This window comes from Chinchilla lanigera, unplaced genomic scaffold (genome assembly GCF_000276665.1).
Source record: "Chinchilla lanigera isolate Chin_1 unplaced genomic scaffold, ChiLan1.0 scaffold00044, whole genome shotgun sequence".
Lineage (NCBI taxonomy): Eukaryota > Metazoa > Chordata > Mammalia > Rodentia > Chinchillidae > Chinchilla > Chinchilla lanigera.
In genome coordinates, this window is record NW_004955445.1 from 8,241,361 (window position 1) to 8,261,980 (window position 20,620).

At 51.9% G+C, this 20,620-nt stretch overlaps 1 protein-coding gene across 1 annotated transcript in view; it reads right to left on the reverse strand.

The window, feature by feature from the left end:
- Positions 1 to 14,668: 14,668 nt before the first annotated feature.
- Positions 14,669 to 20,620, reverse strand: part of LOC102003292 (E3 ubiquitin-protein ligase RNF114) — a gene marked incomplete at its 5' end in the record, with an annotated part of 12,321 nt that continues 6,369 nt past the window's right edge. The window contains 2 exon segments of the mRNA XM_005392324.2: positions 14,669 to 16,429; positions 18,175 to 18,282. Of these exon segments, the coding sequence (XP_005392381.2) occupies positions 16,364 to 16,429; positions 18,175 to 18,282 (174 nt within the window).

Genomic DNA, 20,620 nt, shown 5'->3' on the forward strand with positions numbered 1-20,620 from the left:
AACTCGACTCCTTGTGGTAGCTACGGTGTATTTAACATGCAGGAGGGTGGGCTCCATCTCCAGCACCACATACACACACACAAACTTATTTTTAAAAGTGTTTGTTTTGTTTTGTTGACAGTCTCACTATGTAATTCAGGCTGGCCTTGAACTTGTTGCGATCCTTCTGCCTCAGCCTCCCTGGAGCTGGGACTAACACATGTGGCACTGGCACCACGACCGGAAAAAGAAAGGTCGCTTGATTAAGGAAACTTGCCACAGCGGAGTCCCACGCCCTCCTCGGCGCCCGCCGTGCATCCCAGGACCCTACTCTGTTATCTCCAGGCTGCGAGGGCTCAGGCAAGAGCAAGGGCGTGACTCCTCCTCGGACTCCACCTCTTCCGGCTGGGTCACCCTGGGCGAGTCACCCAGCCTCTCTTGTGTGTGTGTGTTTGTGTTTGTTTGAGACAGGGTCTCGATATGCAGTGCAGGCTGGCCTTGAGCTCACTTTGTAGCCCAGGCTGGTCTCAAACTCACAACGATCCTCCTGCCTCAGCCTCCCGAGTGCTGGGATTACAGGCGTGCGCCACCACGCCCGGCCACCCAGCCTTTCTGTGCCTCGGTTTCCCTGAGCGTGGAGAGCATATGGCTCCTCTCTCCTGGGGACGCCGGGGTGGGAAAATGCGCCCAGCGGCCTCTACTTGTTCGAAGCACCCACCGCCCGGGCCTCGCCTTCCCTTTCGTTCCCTGGTCCCGCACCTGCGCTCGGGCGGCCGGAGCGGCCGGGACCTTTCGATCCCGGCTGCGTCCTGACTCGTCCTCGCGGTGGCCGGGGTAGGCGGGCGGAGACCACCCAAGCCCCAGTGGGACCAGGCTCGGGCGAGGCCGGGCCGCGGGCCAGCTCGAGGTGCGGGCCTGAGGGGGCGAGGGCCGGGGACGCCGCGGTGACCCTTTGATCCGTGGTCCCGGGTCCTCCCGCGCCACCTCCGCGGCCGGGCTGCGACAGACCCGAAGCACGGAGCGGAGCGCTCCGCCCGGCCGGGCGCGGTCCTTCCGCGCCCTCTGCTGGCCAGGATGCCTCCCTGCGGCGTGAGGGTTTCATGACAAATAAAAACTTTCTGAGAGGAAGCGGGGACTGTTCAATGTGACCGGGAAAAGCGTCTGGCAGGAAGATGTGTAGTGTAGTGTAGTGTAGTGTAGTGTAGTGTAGTGTAGTGTAGTGTAGTGTAGTGTAGTGTAGTGTAGTGTAGTGTAGTGTAGTGTAGTGTTGAATTTAGTTTAGTTTAGTCTAGTCTAGTCTAGTTTAGAGACAAGGTCTCCTTATGTAGTCCAGGCTGGACCTGAACTCACTATGTAGCAAAGGCTGATCTCAAATTCCGGGTGATCCTCCTGCCTCAGCCTCCTGAGTAATGGGATTACAGGTGTGTACCACCACATCAGGCCATGGAAGGAAAATAAATTTAAATACATTCCTGTATTTTCTACAGGTATCTATTCATCTCTTAAAGCAAAATCAGTAACTAAAAATGTGGCAGCTGGCCATGGTGGCACGCTCCTGAAAGTCCAGCACTCAGCAGGCTGAGGCAGGAGGATCCCTGCTAGTTCAAGGTCAGCCTACATAATGAGTTCAAGGCCAGCCTGAACTACACAGTGAGACCCTGTCTCAAAATAAAAAATAAATAAAAATGCGACTAACAGTTAACCAACCCAAAAAGAAAGTCTTCATCCCAGATCTTCACTTCCCTTCCCCAAAGCAAGTATTTTCCATGTTTCGTATGCCCTTCCAGAGATGGCCTGTACATAGACAAGTGTGTACCTTCTCAGCTTCCGCACTGCACGCTTTGATAGACAAACACTCAGTGTTTTGAAAGTCATTCCATACCCTTGCATGAAGCTCCCTTAATCTTTCGGGTTTTTTTTTTTTTTTTTGTCACTTCGCAGGCCCCGTGTCACTGAGCTGCACCCTCAGTCCTCCCTCAAGCTTTTTGCAAGCAAGGCTGCAAAACCCCTCCCCACACTCCTCGATTTCCTTACTGCGGATTGAACCCATGGACTTTGCATTGGGTGACATCCCCAGCCCTTCTTTTTCTTTTCTTCTTTTTCTTTCTTTCATTGTTCTTCTTGTTCTTTTTTTTTTTTCCTTTTTCTGTTTTGAGATGGAGTGTCACTAAATTGCCCAGGATTGGGCTTGAATTGGTGATCCCCCTGCCTCAGCCTCCTAAGTGCTGAGATTACAGGCATGCACCACCACACCCAGCCACAAAAGCAGTTTATTTATTTTTTTGGTATCAGGAATCAAACTCAGGACCTCACACTTGCCAGGCAGGTGCTTGTGCCACTGAGCTATATCCCCTGCCCCAAAACTTCCAATTTCTAAGGGCCAACTGGTCCTTATTGATCAGACTATTGATCAGTGAACAAATCCATCCAGCGTTAGAGACTTAATGTTCACCCCATGGGAGACATGGTCCAGGGAAGTCGAAGGAATGAGTCAAGGCTCAACCTCTGCCTTCATCCTTGATTGAAAAAACAAAGCCTCGGGCTGGGGATTTAGCTCAGCGGCACAGCGCCTGCCTGGCAAGCGAAAGGTCATGAGTTCAATTCCTGGTACCGGAAAAAAAGAAAAAACAAAGCCTCTTCCAGTGCCTCACACTCACCTGCAAACACACAGCGACTCAGCCTTGGGCCTCGCTAGGTAAGTCACTCACTGGCCAGGACACAAACTGCTTCCAAGGGAAGTTGCTGTGTTGGGGTCCACAGCTGGGGCCTCAGAGAGGGCACTGGAGGCTTCTCGCTGCCCACACAAACCACCAGCTGTGTCAGCAGCAGACCCTGGGGCATCCCTATAACCAGCCCAGAGTGGCCCACAGGGACCAGATTGGATCACCTTTTGCCGAAGGGAAAGTTCTAGGTTGAAGGATACAGAATCACACCACGGTGTTAAGTGCTAAAAGCAAAGCGTAAGATCCTAGCACTAGGGAGGTTGAGGCAGGAGGATTGAAACAGGCAGCCTGGACAACTTAGCAAGACCCTGTTTGAAGATAAAAAATAAAAAGGGGTTGCAGGTAGCTCAGTGCTAGAGCACTTGCCGAGCATGCAAAGGCCCTGGGTTCCAGCCCCTAGATGGGGGAGGGCTGGCGTTCACAGTTACCTTACTTTGGAAACCCAACTACAAAATTAACCTCATTAACCCGATTAATGTTTTTTTGTTTTGAGACAGGAACTCACTATGTAGTTCAGGGCGCCCTTGAACTCTCAGAGATCCTCCTGCCTCAGCTTCCCGAGTGCTGGGATTACAGGTGTGCGCCACCATGCCTAGCTGTTAATTTTCCATTTTTTTTCTTGGTACCGGGAATCGAACGCATGACCTCGCGCTTGCCAGGCGGGCGCTGTGCTGCTAAAGTAAATCCCCAGCCCCTGGCTGTTAACTTTCAAAAGAGAATTTCATGCCTATTAGTACGCCTATATTACCAAGTTGTACTCAAATACTATATTTATTTTGACCAATAAAAACTGTGTGGAGGGCCAGGGATATAGCTCAGCAGCACAGCACCTGCCTGGCAAGTGCGAGGTTGTGAGTTTGATTCCTAGTACCAAAAAAAAAAAAAAAAAGAAAAAATTGTGTGCAAATTTGTCTTTGCTTGCTCTGTGAGTGCTTCATATCCTTGCTAGTTAGGCCTACAATGCCTAAACATGTGCAGTGCTGTCTGTGGACAGCACCTAAGGAGGCGCTCTGTCTGTCTTGTCCACGGTGAGCACCCAGAACAAGGCCCGCATTATCATGGGTGCTCAGTAAAATCAGCTGATGGAACCACGGGGCTGGTATCGTAACTGGGGGAGACTTCCTCTAACAGGCTCTGGTACAGAAGTCGCATGACCTCTGTGTGGGCCCAAGAATCTGGTTATTTCTGAGGAGATTGGTGGGACTGAGGTAGACAGGAGGCTTCTTGTTCTACAAACCTTTTTTTTGTGTGTGTTTTTGAGACCCAGGCTGGTCTTGAGCTCACTTTGTAGCCCAGGCTGGCCTCGAGCTTGCAAGGATCCTCCTGCCTCAGCCTCCCAAGTGCTGGGATTACAGGCGTGCCCCACCATGCCCCGCTTACTTTTTCATTAAAAAAAAAAAAAGCCAGTTGTGCTGGTACATGCCTGTAGTTCAGCATGTGGGAGGCTGAGGCAGGAAAATTGACACAAGTTTCAGGCCAACCTGGCTACATAGTGAGTTCAAGGTGAGCCTGAACTACATAGTTAGACCTGGTTTCAAAAACCACCTCCCCTACAAAACACAAACAAACAAGCAAAATAAACCCAGCCAGATATGGTAGCACACACCTATAATCCCAGCACTCGGAGGCTGAAGCAGGAGGATCTCAAGTTTGAGGCCATGCTGGGTCACGTAATGAGTGCAAAGGCAGCCTGGACTACATAGACAGACCCTGTTTCAGAAACAAATAGAAAAAAAAAAAAAAAAAAAAAAGAAAGAAAGAAAAAGAAAAAATAGCAGTAGCAACACAACAAAACAAACAAAAACAGCCACAAAACAAAGCAGACATCAAGGGCTTCTGACACCTGCTTTCTTCCCCCCCGGGGGTAATGACAGACTAGGAGGGCACCAGCTGCTCTCACTGCCACTGCTGTAGGAGTTCTGGGACGGACCTGGTGGGCACCCTGGGAGGAGGAAGCTGTACAAGGCCTGGCTGTGGATGTGGTGCAGGGTGGGCCCCGAGGCCAGGGCGCCACACCTGTGGGACCCCCCGTGGGCGGAGGATCACACCCGGGAGGGCTGCTCAGCTCTGCATCTCTCCCCCTCCCCCACCGGGGACCTCAGGGAGCGCAGAGCCTCCTCCGCGGGAGTCTCAGGTGGACGGGCGGTGGGGTGGGGGCCCCGAGGCGCCCCTGCTCCTCCTGGCTCTTAACCTTCCACAGCCTCCCCCTCAGCCTGCCTTGTGGGAGCCCTGTTGTCGCCTCCCTCCTGCCAGAACGCTGAATCAGCCCCTGACGGCACCTTTCACACCTTAGACTTTCCCCCCTCTGAGCCACAGGGCTGAGAGCTAATCGCAAGCGGGGTGCGGGGCAGGGGGAGCTCAGTGGCTCTGCACTGATCCCCAGCACTGGAAGGGACAGTAAAAGCCAATGAGCAAATGATTTTCCTTTTCTCTTTTCTTTATTTTTTTTATTTTTTTTTATTTCCTTTTCTCTTTTTTTGTTCTTCTTTTTTTTTTCCTTTTACGAAACGGGGTCTCACTACATGGTCCAAGTTGGTCTTGAATTCATTATGTAGCCCAGGCTGGCCTTGAACCTGCAGCAGTCCTCCTGCCTCAGCCTCCCGAGTGCTGAGATTGCAGGTGCATGATGCCGTGCCCAGTCAAAAGCAAACGACCTTCTTAGAACAAAGTTAGCTCTTAATTTTGGACTCAAAATCCAAATCGTGCTCGTGCCTCCAGCCGCCTGGCACCTGGAGGTCATCTCCTTCGGGGATTGCCCCCCATCCACGGCCTTGTTCTGCTCCCACTCACACAGGGTCTTTCCTCCTGCAGGGCCTTTGCTGCACCCCTGCCTCGTCCCCAAGCGGGCTCACTGCAAACAGCCCCTGAGAGCCTCCAACGTCGCTTCTCTGCCCATCTCAGTCCCTTCGGCCATTCACTCCTCACAGGGAGCCCTGGGCCACCGGCAAGATCATCAGCACAGCTGAAGATGCGGGCTCAAGTGAGTCATCTCACATGTCCAAGGTTGCAGGCAAGAAGCGGCAGTGTTACCTGGCCAAAGAGGCTAGGACATTGTGATTGACAGCCCGGGACAGGTGAGGTCCCTGTGTCCACCTAGCTCAGAGGGGAGGAGGAGGAAAGGCCACAGGTCTCAGGATAGGGGACTGTGACTAGAAGCCCAGGGTGCCCCGGGTTCCAGGAAGTGAAGGCGTCTGGGCGGCAGGGGGCGCCCAGGCCCCCCTCTGAGACTGCTAGTATGGTTTAAATCAGAAATGTTCAAGGGGGGCCTAGGCAATCAAAAAGGGGGGCCAGTTTTTCACAGTTTTATTGAACGTATTAACACTTTCAACACATACAAGTATCTGTGTATACAAACTACTGCAGAGCCGGGCCTGTAACCCCAGCACTCGGGAGACTGAGGCAAGAGGGTTGCTGCAAGCTCGAGGCCAGCCTGGGCTACAGAAAGAGCTCAGGGCCAGCCTGAACTGCACAGCGAGACCCTGCCTCAAACACAAAAACAAAACTCCCAAACTACTGCAGAGCATAAAGCCCGGGTAGAACCCACAAACCCTGCACCTCTGGCTGTGGGACCCCTTCCTCTCCACAGAGGCAGGCACCCCACAGCACCCCACACCTGCGCCTTGGGGAAGAGAAACCCCTACCCTCTCCTCATCTCACTTGTCCTATTTATCTTGGAGATAAGCCAGCCTGATAAAACACAAATGGCCAATTAAATTTGAATTTCAGGCAAACAGGGATGACTGTGAGGCGTAGCACTGCCGGGACAGCCTTCGCTTTATCTGATATTCAGGGTGCCCCCTCAGCCGCCTGTGGTTTTGATGCTGCCCTGCGCTCTGCTAGGAAGCATCTCGTATCAGCGCTGCACAATCTCTTCAGGACAATACTCCGTGAAAACCCTTACTCCAAGGACACTGACCTCATCTCCAGCTCTGTCTGGAAGGGCGCATTCCTAAGTGGCTTAATCACTTGTCTGCTGGATTCCTGTGGCCAGGCCGTGGCCAGCCGTGGGGACCCCATATCCCAGCAGCTCCTTCTTGGTCTCCACAGAGAGCAGCTCCGTGTCCCAATCCCTCTTCTTCCCACGCCCTCCTGCCCCGCCCTTCTGCCTGCCTGCCTGGGTTGTCCTTGTCTATCTCTCAGACTCTGGCTGACTTGGTCTCTCGCTGCCTTTCTTCCTTCCCTTCCTTTCCTGTCCTCTGTCCATCCTTTCCTTTTTGTGGAACTGGGGGTTGAAGCCAGGGCCTTCCTACTGAGCTACAGGCCCAGCCCTTTTTTTGTAAATATTTTTAAAATGAGAGATCTTGGAAGTTTGCTAAAAAACTACCCAGGTGAGGCTCAAATTTGCCATCCTCCTGCCTCAGCCTCCTAGAGCTCTGGGACCACAGGCATGCACACCACGCCGGCTTAGAGCGTGTGCTTTTCTGTGGAAGTGGTGCTGCATCTTCAGGGCCTCCCTGTCAGGTCACCCCTGGTCTGTCCCATTAGGTATGACAATAGACCAGCGATTGCTAGGTTAAGGTGGAGTCTGTTAGGGTTATCTATTGGAGAAGTCACTCATTTCCCCTTTGAAAATAATTTTTGGAGAGATCACATGAAACCATGTAAATAGTCTAGAGATTTTTTGTTTGTTGTTTTTTTTTTTTGTTTTTTTTTTGTTTTTTTTTGTTTTTTTTTGTGATAGAGCTACATAGTTCAGGCTGGTCTTCAACTCACTGTGTAGTCCAGGCTGACCTCAAACTCTTTTTTGGCAATCCTGCCTCAGCCTCCCAAGTTCTGGGATCACAGGTATGTGCCACTGAGGCTTTTTTTTTTTTTTTTTCAGTACTAGGGATTGAATGTAGGGCCTCTGTGATAAACTACATCTTCAGTCGTGTTTGTGTGCGTGTGCATGTGTGTGTGTGTGAGAGAGAGACATGCAAGATTGAAACAGGACCCGGGGCCTTCACACTGACCTATATCCCCTCTTTTTGCTTGCTTTCTTTCCTTCCTTCCTCCCTCCCTCTTTCTCTTTCTTTCTTTCTAGCCAGGGTCTCACTATGTAACTCAGGCTGGCCTTGAACTCACCATGTAGCCCAGGCTGGCCTTGAACTCGCAGCGATCCTCTTGCCTCAGCCTCCCAAGTGCTGGGATTACAGGTGTGCGCCACCATGCCTGGATGCTTTTTTTTTTTTTTTTTTTTTGAGACAAGGTGTCACCAAGTAATTAAATTGCTCAGGCTGGGCTTGAACTTGAGATTCCCCTTGCCTGTCCTGCTCTACAAAGATGCAGTTCCCAGGCCCCACCCAGCAGACTCTCCACAGTGGGGGCAGAGAATTCAGTTGCAGCAAGTGCCCCTCAGGTAGCTCATCTCTTCGGGACAAGCTCCGCGGACATCTCGCTCCGCAGCAGGGTTTCGTCCTCAAACATTTACAGCGGGCCTGCTGGGGTGGCGTGGGCACGGGAGACTCGGCGACAGACGCGAGCAGAGACCCTGGCAGCGCCCCTGTGCTGGTGCTGGGGTAGGACCCGCGCCTGGAGCACGCTGGCGGGTGCTCTCCCGAGGAGCCGCACCTTCGGTGGCTCACGCTTCCTCAGCACTACTTTGTGCCGGCCCCCACGCTTACGTCTACCGGACTCACGCAGCTCAGGAGGCGGCACTTTTTGGCCGTTTTACGCTACGGAAGCACAGATGAGAGTAGTGACGCAGGGTCGCGGCAGTGCGGGCGGCAGAGGCGCTGGGGTCGTGATGGAGCCACACCGCCCTGCACCTCAGCACCCAGGGACGCTGCCCAGCTGGGCACGGCTTGTTTTCAGACGGTCTTGCTAAGTCACTGGGTCTGCCCGCTCCAGCTGTCACTGGGAATGCGACAGCTCCCCTCCGGCAGGGCTGGCCTTGGCCGAGCACCTGCATACCTGCTTTGGGGCGGTTTTCAGGGGGCATCTTAATGGAGGGAGGGTTAAATAAAAAGTGTCAGGAACCAGGGATGAAAGTGACCCTTAATGCTGTCATTCTGTATTCACGATGCCCACTGGAGCCCACCCAGGATGCTCAGCAGACACGGGAAGGCGCGACGGTATCCAGGGGCCCCGTGGAGGCCGGCCGTGGCTCGGTGCCCACCGGGCAGCACCCGCGTGGCTGTGCACCCGAGCCTCGGGCAGGCCTTTCCATCCCTGCTGACCTGAGGCCCCGGGAGACACTGCCCCCTTCCGGCTCTCTTGCGGGGTGCTTGCCTCCTTCCGGGATGGAGCTTTGAACTCGCAGCGATCCTCAGGAAAAAAACAACCAGTTGAAAGCCCCCATTTAGTTCCATTTCAGCTCTGGAAATACTTATCGAGTCTACTCAGAACCATGCGTGCACACACAGCAGTCTTTGACCTCAAGAGCTTGTGTGGGAAACAAGCCATTGCACTTTTTTTTTTTTTAGACGGTCTGAATTGTAATTTCCCCAGGCTAGCCTTGACCTCCAGATCCTCTTGCTTCAGCCTCCCAGAGTGCTGGGATTACAGACATGTGCCACCGTGCACAGCTATTTGCACAAATCACTTAATGAGGTTGCACTGCCTGGCGTACAGCTTGAGTTCAGAACACTTACTCCGCCACCATATATTGAGTAAGGTTGCCAGATTTAATCAACGACAATCCAGGACACTGTATCAGGAGCCCCTTGATTTGATCCGCCGTACCAAAAAACAGGAAAGGAGAACCAGGGTGCTCAGTGAACTGTGACTCTCAGATAAACAACAGCAATCCTTGAAATTTAGCTGGAAGCCCTGCTGTTTTATCCACTTTAACGCTGAGCAATGGAGGTCCAGAGGTAAATGAGACAACCAAGAATCCTGGCTTCAGAGCCGGCGTGGAGCGAGCCTGTAATCCCAGCCCTCGGGAGGCTGAGACACAAGGATCTGCAGGAGTTCAAGGCCAGCCTGGGCTGCCCAGCGAGACCCTGTCTCAAACAAAACGAAGTGGAGAAAGAAGGCCTGCATGGGTGGAGCGCATGCAGAAGGGCGTGTCAGGAGCTGCGGCTGGGGACGGGGGCAGCCGGCTGAAGCCCTAGAGCTTTGTTTGAGGGTAACTGGAGCACTGAAGGGCTTTAAAGGATATGATCACATTGGCAGTTTTGGAATCCGAAATCCAATCCTCTCCACGGCTTTGTGGTGAACGGATGGGTGTGAGGGAGCACGGAGGGAGGGCAAATGGGGAAGCTGCTGCGCTAACTCAGATAAACCCCGGCAGCCTCTGCCAGTGGCAGGGGATGTGAAGGAACAAGTGTGTGCCTCAGGAGCTAAAATCAGTTTCATGAGCCGGGCATGGTAGCGCATGGCTGTAATCTCAGCACTCAGCAGGAGGGAGGCTGAGGCAGGAGGATCTTTGTGAGTTCGAAGCTAGCCTGAACTGCATAGTGAGCCCATCTCAAAAAGACAAAAAAAAAAAAAATCAGTTTCAGTTGGTAATGATGGGAATTAAGGCAGACAAAGGAGTTAAAGGTGATGTTTATATTAATGGAGGAATCTGCTATCACCTGCAGGGGTTGAGCAGGTGGTTTCGGTGAAGCAGGCAGAATTTAAGATGCCTTCAAGTCACACAGCTGCCCCGTGTCTTGAAGGCGCTGGCTGCAGGGTCTAGAACCCTCCGCGTCGGTGCCCTGAGGCGCAGCTGGCAAGGGGACCAAGCGCAGCGTGCTGAGGGCCGCATGTGCCCCGGCAGAGGGGTGGGGGCGGGGGTGGCGTAGGAGCCCAGCCCGGGGGAGCCCAACAGGGAGACGCCCGGGAGGAGCGGGCAGCTGAGGTCCCGGAAACGGAAACCGTGAGTAGGGCAGGGGCCTAGCAAGAGAAACCGGGGTGGTGGCTGCCCCAGAAAAGCCAACGGAGGTGACAGAATGCAGGGCAGGAGCAAGGGCAGGAGCCACGCTGAAGGTGGAGCTGGGTGAGGACTGCGGAGTCCGCTGCAGCGAGTGTGGCCAGCCCTGGTGGCGGGATGACGGCGCGGGGCGGCGGGCAGGTGGCCTAGTGCGCGAGTGAAATAGGGAGGGGGTGAGGAGAAGCCTCATGACACGCACGTGTCCGGGAAGCAGTGGCAGGAAGCTGAGGTCAGGAGAAAGGGGTAGGGCGAGAGGAGGAGGGGGAAAGGTGAAAAAGTGCGGATGTCCTTGCCAGGCCTTGTGGCGCACACCTGTAATCCCAGCTGAGGCAGGAGGATCGCCATGAGTTTGAGGCCAGCCTGGGCTATATAGTAAGTTCAAGAGCAGCCCCCGCCCCCAAAAAAAGAGCCTATAAGGAGGTACTGTTTACTAAATAGCTCCTGTTTATTAATCTTTTCTTTTTTCTGTTTTGGAGACAGGGTCTCATTATAAAGTGCAGGCTTGCCTTGAACTCATGGCAATCCTCCTGCCTCAGCCTCCTGAGTGCTGCACTTTTATTCTCTTACTCTGAATGCTTATCAGTTTATAATTAATTATACTGGAGTAGCATGTAAATCTTCAGTGTCTAGCCCAGTGCTGGCTCCTAAGTGCTTAAGTAAATGCCTTATGAGCCTAGATACAAGAAAAATAGTTTTCTTGTTTTGTTTTTTGAGACAGGGTCTCACTATGTAGTTCAGGCTGGTCTTGAACTCACTATGTAGCCCAGGTTGGCCTCAAACTCACGGTAATCCCCCTGCCTCAGCTTCTGCAGTGCTGGGATTACAGGTGTGTGCCACCATTGCCTGGTAGCTTTTTTCCAATAAGGAATTTTTTTCACATTGAGCTACATTCCCTATCCCTTTTAATTTTAATTTTTATTTTATTTTATTTTTTGAGTCAGGGTCTCACTAATTTGCTAAATTGCCTAGGCTATTCTCAAACTTGGAGTCCACCTGAGTCAGCGCCTCAGAGAACAGGAATTACAGGCTTAATCACAGGGCCTGCTTTAGGAACTTATTAAGGTTTTTTGAAGCTGAGAGTGGTGGTACATGCTTGTAATACCATCACTCAGGAGGCTGAGGCAGGAGAATTGTGAGTTCCAAGCCAGCCTATTTTGAGATAGAGAGACCCTGTCTCAAAAAATAAATAAATAAAAGTAAACCAAACATTCCCCATTTGCTTTCCCACTGGGCTTTCAACATACACCTGACCCGGGCCTGGGGATTTAGTTCAGCAGCACAGTGCCTGCCTGGCAAGCACAAGGTTGTGAGTTCGATTCCTGGTACCAGAAAAACAAACAAACAAAATATACATACATACCTGATCCAAGTGACCGTTCAGCCCTCTTCTACCACACATGGTCCAGCCACGCTTGTGTGATTGCTGCAGCAGCCACCTCGTGGTCTGTGCTCCAACTGTCCCTGCTCCACAGTGAGGAAGAGCCTACTTGTACCTCGCTGGGCCACAGGGCTCTGTCTTGCTAGAAGGAGCCCGTGTCCCAGAGGGCACTCTGGTCTGCGCCTGCTGGCCTGTGCTCCTCCGCCACAACCTCACCAGCTCCTGCTGCGCGTCAGGTGGCGAATGTGTGCACCTGGGGCCTCTGACCTGCGGGGCAGAGCCCCGTCTTTTTGTCACCAGCCAGCTGAGGGTTCTTTTGCTCGATTTGGACAGAAATCACAAGTGGCCAAATGCGGCTAGCTATGCTAGTGGCTCTGGGCTTTCATGATGGCTGCGGCCCTTGGTGGTTCCGGCTCGGCGCCCCGGTGCTGCTGCTCGATGCTGCCACCAGTGGGCGCCGGTTAGCGCCGGAAGCTGCCGGGTGAGTGCTGGTCCCTGTCACCGTGTTCACCGCAACAAGTGTTAACAGCCCTTCTTAAAGCAAGCGCTGTTGACGTGGCTCGCGAGAACGCTGAGTAGATTCACAGGACCTCTGAGCCCACATTCCTTAAGAAGTAAGTGACGCGCAGATCTACAGGGCTGGAGCGAGGCTTTGGGGAACAAGGCCAGCACTGCAGCACAGGTTCAGTCACCAGAGGGAGCCTCGCACATAGAGTGGGCAGGGTGAGGGGAGCGCTGCCTAGAGCCGCAGCGAGCTGGGACTGGTCCAGACTCAAGCCCGCTGATGCTTGTGAGTTCAGCCGGTCAGCTGGTCTGATTAAACTTGCGACTTCTGATTTCTCAGACTCACTATGTAATTCAGGCTGGACTTGAACCTACTACAGTGTGTCACCCAGGCTGGCCTCGAACTCGCGCCGATCCTCCTGCCTCAGCCTCCCGAGAGCTGGGACTACAGGCCTGCGCCACCACGCCCAGTACAGCCTTTGGACCTGAGCCCACAACAGGCCCTAGTTCAGTTCTGCTTACTTCCAGCTCAAGCCTCCAGGAGAGCGGCAGAGCTAACACTGAGGAATCTTCAGGAGGGCCGGTCACGTCCGTCACATCTTACTGGGGTTTGGGAACGTCAGGTTTATTGATGGGCCGAGGTCCCGCCCTGACCACTGCCACCTGAGGGTCTGGCTGGCGACTTCAGCAGCAGCAATGAACTTTCTGCCAGTGCAGGCTGGAGCACGGCCAGGAATCACTGAAGAAGGTGGAAGGAGGGTGTCCAGGTCCATCCTCGGGGCCGAGGGAGTAAAAGGAGGGGCAGGGGCATGACAGCTGTCTCCCAACCAGGAAAAAAGGGAGAGGCAGACACGTCTTGACTCAGTTCTTTTTAAATGAAGGGCTCAGTTCTGTCATGTTTTAAAATGGGACTTTTTGAGACAGGGTCTTGCTTTGTAGCCCAGGCTGGCCTCACACTCAACAGCAATTCTCCTGCCTCAGCCTCCAAGAGTGCTGGGATTACAGGTGTGCACCACCACACCTAGCTTCTACTCATCTTTTTCTTGAGACATGGTTTTGCTATGTAGTCCAAGCTGACCTCAAACTTAGCAGTACTCCTCTTGCCTCAGCGTTTTGAGTACTGGGGTTACAGGCCTGCAACACCACACCCAAGAGCTCCAGCACCCTGGAGTTTTTTGTTGTTTTGGTTTGTTTGTTTGTTTTCCCCGGTACTGGGAATCAAACTCATGACCTCGCGCTTGCCAGGCAGGCGCTGTGCCGCTGAGCTAAATCCCCAGCCCCTTCTGTCTTTTTTTCAGACAGGGTCTCACCATTCAGTTCAGGCTGGCCTTGAACTCACTTTGTAGCCCAGGCTGGTCTCAAACTCGCAATGATCCTCCTGCCTCAGCCTCCCGAGTGCTGGGATTACAGGTGTGCACCACCATGCCCAGCTGGAGCTGTTTTGATATAGACAAGGGATTTTATTTCCAGTATGTAACAGGCCTCAAGGTAACAGGCACAAATCACACCTAGATTGTACACAATCTAGGATTCAACTTAATTTTGACACAGGGTCTTGCTATGTAATTCAGGCTGGTCTTCATTGAACTAGCAGCAATCCTCCTGCCCCAGCTTCCCAAGAGCTGAGGTCACAGGCAGGTGCCACCATGCCAGGCCAGATGCAACTATTACATAAAGGTGGCCTTGTATGGATGCAGGAAATAAGAGGACTCCAGCAAGCTTGAGCAGACACTGCTACAGTCTACCTCAACAGGGAAGAAAACAGAAGCGGGCAGACAGTGTGTTAAGTGAGGATGGTGAGCTTGGTCTGCTCACATCAAGATCGCTGTGGGACCAAACAGGGGTCACACTGCTTCGCAGATCACAACAGCGGGAAAAGGCAGAGGTAAGGTTCCCGAGTTCATGGCACTGTTATTTGCCACGTCAGCCTGTGGTAGAGAGCAGAGCTCAAATCTCCCTCGGACCTGCAGCTAACTTGTGCGGACCCTTCTACAACGCCCCTGCACCGCAGTGCTAGGACCTGAACAGTCACTCCTGTACCCAGAGCCTCCCAGTGTGACCAATGGGTATGTGCAGGATGCACTTTCGGAGCACAGGCCCATGAGGCAGCGGGGAAGTGTCAGAGCTGTGACAGCGGCAGGCAGACTTGGGGATAGGCAGGGACTCAAAAGTATGAATCTTCTGGAGGAGTCCAGGCCTCAGACCTCAGGAAATAGTGTTGAATGAACACAGGTGCTGCAGTTCACCAACTGGATAAATTATGAAATTTATTTATATTTCACCTTTCAAAAGCCAGAACATAACAAATTTTGCTTTCTGGAAAGTCATCTTAGAAATACGTGAAGTGCACTTGAAACAAGCAAGCAGGTCTGTTGGTTCCACCGGCTGGATGGATGGACGCGCTCCTCCGCTGCCTCAGCCTCATCTCGGCAAACCTCCCCCCACCTTCCAGCGGTGACTGCAGTCAGGGAGGGCGGCGGCAACTTTCCCAGAAATGACAGTGAAGAAGCCGATCTTAACACCCTCTCCAGCACAACACATCACACAAAGCCTATAGCCCCGAACGACCCTGTCTTGCCGGCTACCGGCCGTCTGTGGTACGTTCCTTCCCGGTGGGCAGGCAGGGCCCAGGGCAGCAGTGCGCAGGCCCAAGCCACTATCTCAACCTCAGCTTCAGATCAGAAACACCGCCACGTTCAGGCTAGAAATGTGTGACGTGAGAGAGTGAACTGAGATCTACGCGCCTTCAGGCTGACAGCTCTGAACCTTACTTACTAACACTGTAAGATATGTGCAACCTCAGGCTTCTTGAGCTGCTACCGAAGCAAGTTTCCAGTAGACGGCTTTTATTAACCGCTCGTCAGAGATGCTGCCTTCCGCTGCAGGGCTTCTCAGAAAAGACACAGGGTGAATAGCAGCCTCTCTCGGCATTGAAAGGCAGGGTTTAAAACAGATTTACAAGTGGAAATCAGTGCTATAAGGAAAGCATTTGTGATAGGAAAATAATGCTCATGTAAGTTACCAAGTAGAAGATAAAAGAACCCTCAAAACTTTCTCCTTAATCATCTGAAGACTCCTTTCATGCTCCAGGACAAGAATGTATGCAAGCTCCCAAACAGAGGTAAATAGGACTCAGCTATCTGAAGATACGTCCTTACTTGAAAACCAGAACCAAAGAACTATGACCCTCCTATCTCGCTTAGCTGATCTTTCTCCTCTCCACTTACGGACAAATGCATTTTAACTTCCCTAACCTACAAACACCTCACTGAAAATATACAGTCATACCTTACTCTGAAAAGGCACCATGCAGGCATTTAAGACGAACCAGTTCATTCTAAGGATATGCAGGTTGTAGGAAAATATCACTAATAAAACTTCTGGTATCAGCTCATGTGAAAGCTAGAATGTTCACCCCAAGGGGGCGCTCGAAATGCTTCCCAGAGTGCAGCCGCCTGGAAGGACCTGGCAAGCAGCCTGGCAGCACAGGCGCGCTGTGTCGCAGTTGGCACAGCCCAGGGCCAGGGGAAGGGGCCGTTGGTTTCTTTGTGCTATTCGTGACGTGGAAAAGGTCCCAGCTGGCTCGGAGGACCTGAGAGATCAACACTGGATAGGAGGAACAAGAGTGAAGTAAGAACATGGGGATGTGGAGAAGCTGGACTTCCTTCCAGAAGAGGAAGCAGCAGCTCCCAGAAGTAGCTGAGAGCCAACAGGACAGGGCTGTGTGACAAACAAAGTTTAACAGTGAGGTGTACAGCTTTGGCAAGAGCCCAACAAACAAGGGCTCCAAACCAGAGACCCGATGCCCCCGTCAAAAGTGACTCTGTCCTGGTGCCACGGCTCAATTCCAGGTCTGTTGTACAGTTAAGGTGCAGGAGTCAAAGGTTTCGGACCTAACACAGGATGGAATCTCTACAGCAGGAGATGGACAGAGGGTGCCGCTCACTGATCGATGATGGAGCGCTGCAACACCTGGTTCATCATGTCCTCTTCATCGACTTCGTAATCCTGAGGGCGACACAGACAAGCGACGTCAGCAACGGTTCACAGCAACGACTCCCTCTGGGTAGGAGCCCAACAGCCCAGCAACAAGGGCTGGACAGGGACGCCAGGGACTCCTGCCCGACCCGCCCTCCGTGATGCTAACTATGCAATCGGGCAGATGATCTCATCACTCAGGGTCTCTGCCACCTCATCTCAACTGAACATAACAACGCCTCCCTGCCCTGGGCTCGCGGGCCCAGACAGCACACGGTGTCTGCCGCGCACCATGTACTCCACGTGTTACATCTGGCTCGCGGGTGCAGAAGGCGAACGCCTGCACAGACGCGCCCTGTGGATGCACCCAGGTGTCCTTGGCACTGGCTGCAGTGCCCAGTAAAGAACAGTCCTTTTAATGAGGACAAATGATCTACTTGGGCATTTTCTGGAATTACATTTATTTTTATAGCTAATAAAATGAAAAGTTATCCTGAATTCTGAGTTTCAGACTGAGAATAAATACCTATGACAACTTAGGAAAAAGCTTCTCTTCCTAGAGCCTGAACAGCAGCTATTAAGAACAAACACTATGGGGCTGGGGATTTAGCTCAGCGGCAAAAGCGCCTGCCTGGCAAGCGCAAGGTCGTGAGTTCAGTTCCTGGTACCGGAGAAAAACCAAAACCAAAAAAAAAAAAAAAAAAAAAAAAAAGAACAAACACTATTCTAAAATACCAACTTCGCACCTACATATGCTAATAAAAAGTTTGCTTCCAGCAGCTGGTCAAATTTAGCACTGTAATGCCCCGAACAACAATGCCCCTGTAAATCCACCCAGCTCTCAGGAAAGAATACAAAACTGACAGCCCATGTTTGGCAGTGTGTTGTGTGACCTGCAGTATTTGTGATACTTCATTTGATATTTCACATTTCCTGCTGGAGTACTAAATGCTGGGGTACTGTCAATGGCCCCGGTGCATGTTGGGCAAGTGCTCTAGCACTGAGCACCACCCCCCCACCCCTCACCTTAGGTCTGTATTTCTACATGATGACTATCAGTCTGTATTATAGCAGCTCATAAATCCTTCTAAAACTGTAAATTCGCTGGGCATGGTGGCGCACGTGTATAATCCTAGCGCTTGGGAGGATGAGGCAGGAGGATCATTGCAAGTGAGACCAGCCTGGGCTACAAAGTGAATTTAAGGCCAGCCTGAACAGCATGGCGAGACTGTCTCAAAAAAAAAAAAGTGTGAGCCAGGGGGCGAGAGAAAAGAGCAAATTTCACTGTCTCTGTCTAGATAACTGACCAGATTTTTGGGGCGGAGCCCAAGTAGTAGGGATTGAATCTAGGGTCTTCCCACTGAGCTATATATATCCCCAGTACTTTTTTTTTTTTTTTTTTTTTTAAGACACGGTCTTTTTTCCCCATCTGACAGTGCTGGGGTCCCACTTCAGCTCAATCATGGAGCTACATCCTAACACTTCATAATTTTTTTTTTAAGACACGGTCTTACTAAGTTTCCAGGCTGAGGTCAAACTGGCAAACCTGCCTCAGCCTCCCAGAGTGCTGGAATTGCAGCTGTGTACCACCACCAGCTCCAAATTATCTTCTAGCACTCTGGCTACCCACCTGCCCAAGAGCAGACAATGCAGAGATGCTGTGCTAGAGACTGGAAGCCTACGTATCAGTGACAAGCCGAACTGTTGGGCCTTCTAATTCCCTTCTTCAGCAAACAAACAGCTGCTGTGTTCCCCAGGGGAGGGATCTGACTCACCACAAAAGTGTCATAGGAAAACTGGTGGCGGCGCTGGATGTGCTCTATGAAGTTGGCGCTGCGGTAGTTGGGGTCTCCCCAGGGCATCGAGGCACAGATCGGACAAACCTTTCAACAAAGAAGCAAGGTCTCAGGCATCTGATGTCTGAGCTGACTCCAGCCTTCTGTGGCCTGTGTCCAGCCCCCTTCCAGAACCGTTTTCCTGACACCCCAGGCCCGCTCACTCCTTCCTGTGCACATCAGCATTCCAGAAAACACTCCAGTGTCCGGCTCCAGCCCAACGCCACGTGGGAGTGGAAAAGGCTCAAGTCATGAACCCCACCAGAGCAAGTGAGAGGGTGAGACCTGTGGGTAGCCTAGAAGAGGGCCTCATAACCCAGCACAGAAGACAGCCGAAAAGCACAAGGAAAACCAAGCAAACAGTCAGGTGTTGACATCCCAGGAAGAAATACAAAGCCTGCATACATTCTGACAGAGTAAATGCTCACATGACAGGGATTAGGCCAAAAGGCCTATATATAAGAAAGGCTGGCCTGAGCTTTGAAGGTGGGCTGGTAGGTAGAAGGCGCACAACACAGAGGGTGCTCAACAGAGGCCGGAGCACGAACCGACAGGAGGCCGGGAGGTGGCTGCATCAAGCAAATGGCCAGGCCAGCTAGGATGGAAGAGTCACGCAGAGAGGAAGATGGTGTGGTGTCCCAGCGTGGACATGCGACCCTTCTAGCCGCAAGGGAGATTCAGTGACACGCGGGGTTGGCAAGAGATTGATCTGGGAGGGCAGAAGGCTCCGCTGGGAGAGCAAGTATGCAGCTACAGCTGTGGAGCTCAAAGCAGGTGAAGAGAAGACCGAAGGGACACAGCTTCTGAAGGAGGGCTTCGAGCTTGGAGCTAAGGAGCAATCAGGGGAAGGAGCTAGAACAGAGGGAGAGAAGGACAAAGGCCTCCAGAGACAAAATCAGAGGGCTCACAGGAAGCCAAAGGGGGAAGGGGGGCAAGGGAGGGGAAAACAGGTTGCAGAGTAGTCAAGCAATGGCTAGCAAAACTGAGTACAAGTAATTTTTGACCAAATTAACCTAGTTAATCTGAGACTTTATCTTTTAACATAAGGCTGAGAATACATATCGCTCAGTGGTAGACCACTGTCTAGTATGTGCAAGACCCTAGGTCTGGTCCTCAGCTCTGGAAATTAAACAAACCTCCACAGATACATAAGCAAGCACAAAAATTTGTTTTTTTGAGACAGGGTCTTGCTATGCCATTTGGGCTGGCTTCAAACTCAAGGTAATCCTCCTGCCTTCTGTCTCCTGTCTCCCGAGTGCTGGGATTCTAGCTGTGCACCGCCACACCCAGCAAGCACAAAACACGATATAAACACACAGGTAAAGACTGTTCAAGTGTGTGACAGCAATTTGATGTTTTAATGAAAATTTCAAACCTACAGAAAAGCAGGAAACAGTCTGATAAACCTTCCCTTACACTTCAGCATCTAGAATGAAATTAGGCATACCTCTTTTAATTCTTCTGCTTCCCTTTAAACATAACAAAACAAAACAAAACTAGGGTCTGACCCAGAGCCTTCAAACTGAATTATAGCTTCAGTCTTGTTTTTTTTTTGAGACAGGATCTCTTTAAGTCCCCAGACTGTCAAGGCTGGGATTGAACTTGCAGTCCTGCTTCAGCCTTCCAGAATGTTCCAATTACAGATGCACCACCATGCTCTGCATGGCAGATTTATTTCAACAGCTCCCCGCAAAAAAGTATTTTAGCTGGGTGTAACATGGCACATCTGTAATTTCAGCACTCAGGAGGCTCAGGCAGGAGGGTTGCTGCAAATTTGAGGCCATCCTGGGCTACAAAGTGAGCCCAAGACCAGCCTAAATTGCACAGCGAAACCCTGTCTCAAAAAAAGCATTTTAACATATGATGCTGGGGGCTGGAATTTAGCTTAGCAGCACACCACCTGCCCGGCAAGGTTAGGTCGTGAGTTCGATTCCCGGTACAAAAAAAAAAAGATGCTGGGCGTGGTGGCACATGTCTGTAATGCCAGCACTCAGCAATCCTGAGACAGGATTGCTGCGTGTTGGAGACCAGCCTGTAAATTCAAGGCCAACCTGAACTGGATAGCGAGATTCTGTCTTCAAAAAGACCAAAAATAAATAAAAAAAAAAGAAGATACATTTCAAGGCTGGAGATTTAGCTCAGCGGCACAGCACCTGCCTCGTAAGCGTAAGGTCGTGAGTTCGATACCCGGTACCGGAAATACCGCCGCCCCCCCACAAAAAAAAGACACGTTGCCGGGCGTGGTAGCACACACCTGTAATCCCAGCACTCAGGAGGCTGAGAGGCAGGAAGATCGTTGAGAGTTTGAGACCAGCCTAGGCTACAAAGTGAGCTCAATGCCGGCCTGAACTGCATAGCGAGACTCTGTCTCAAAAAGACAAAAAAA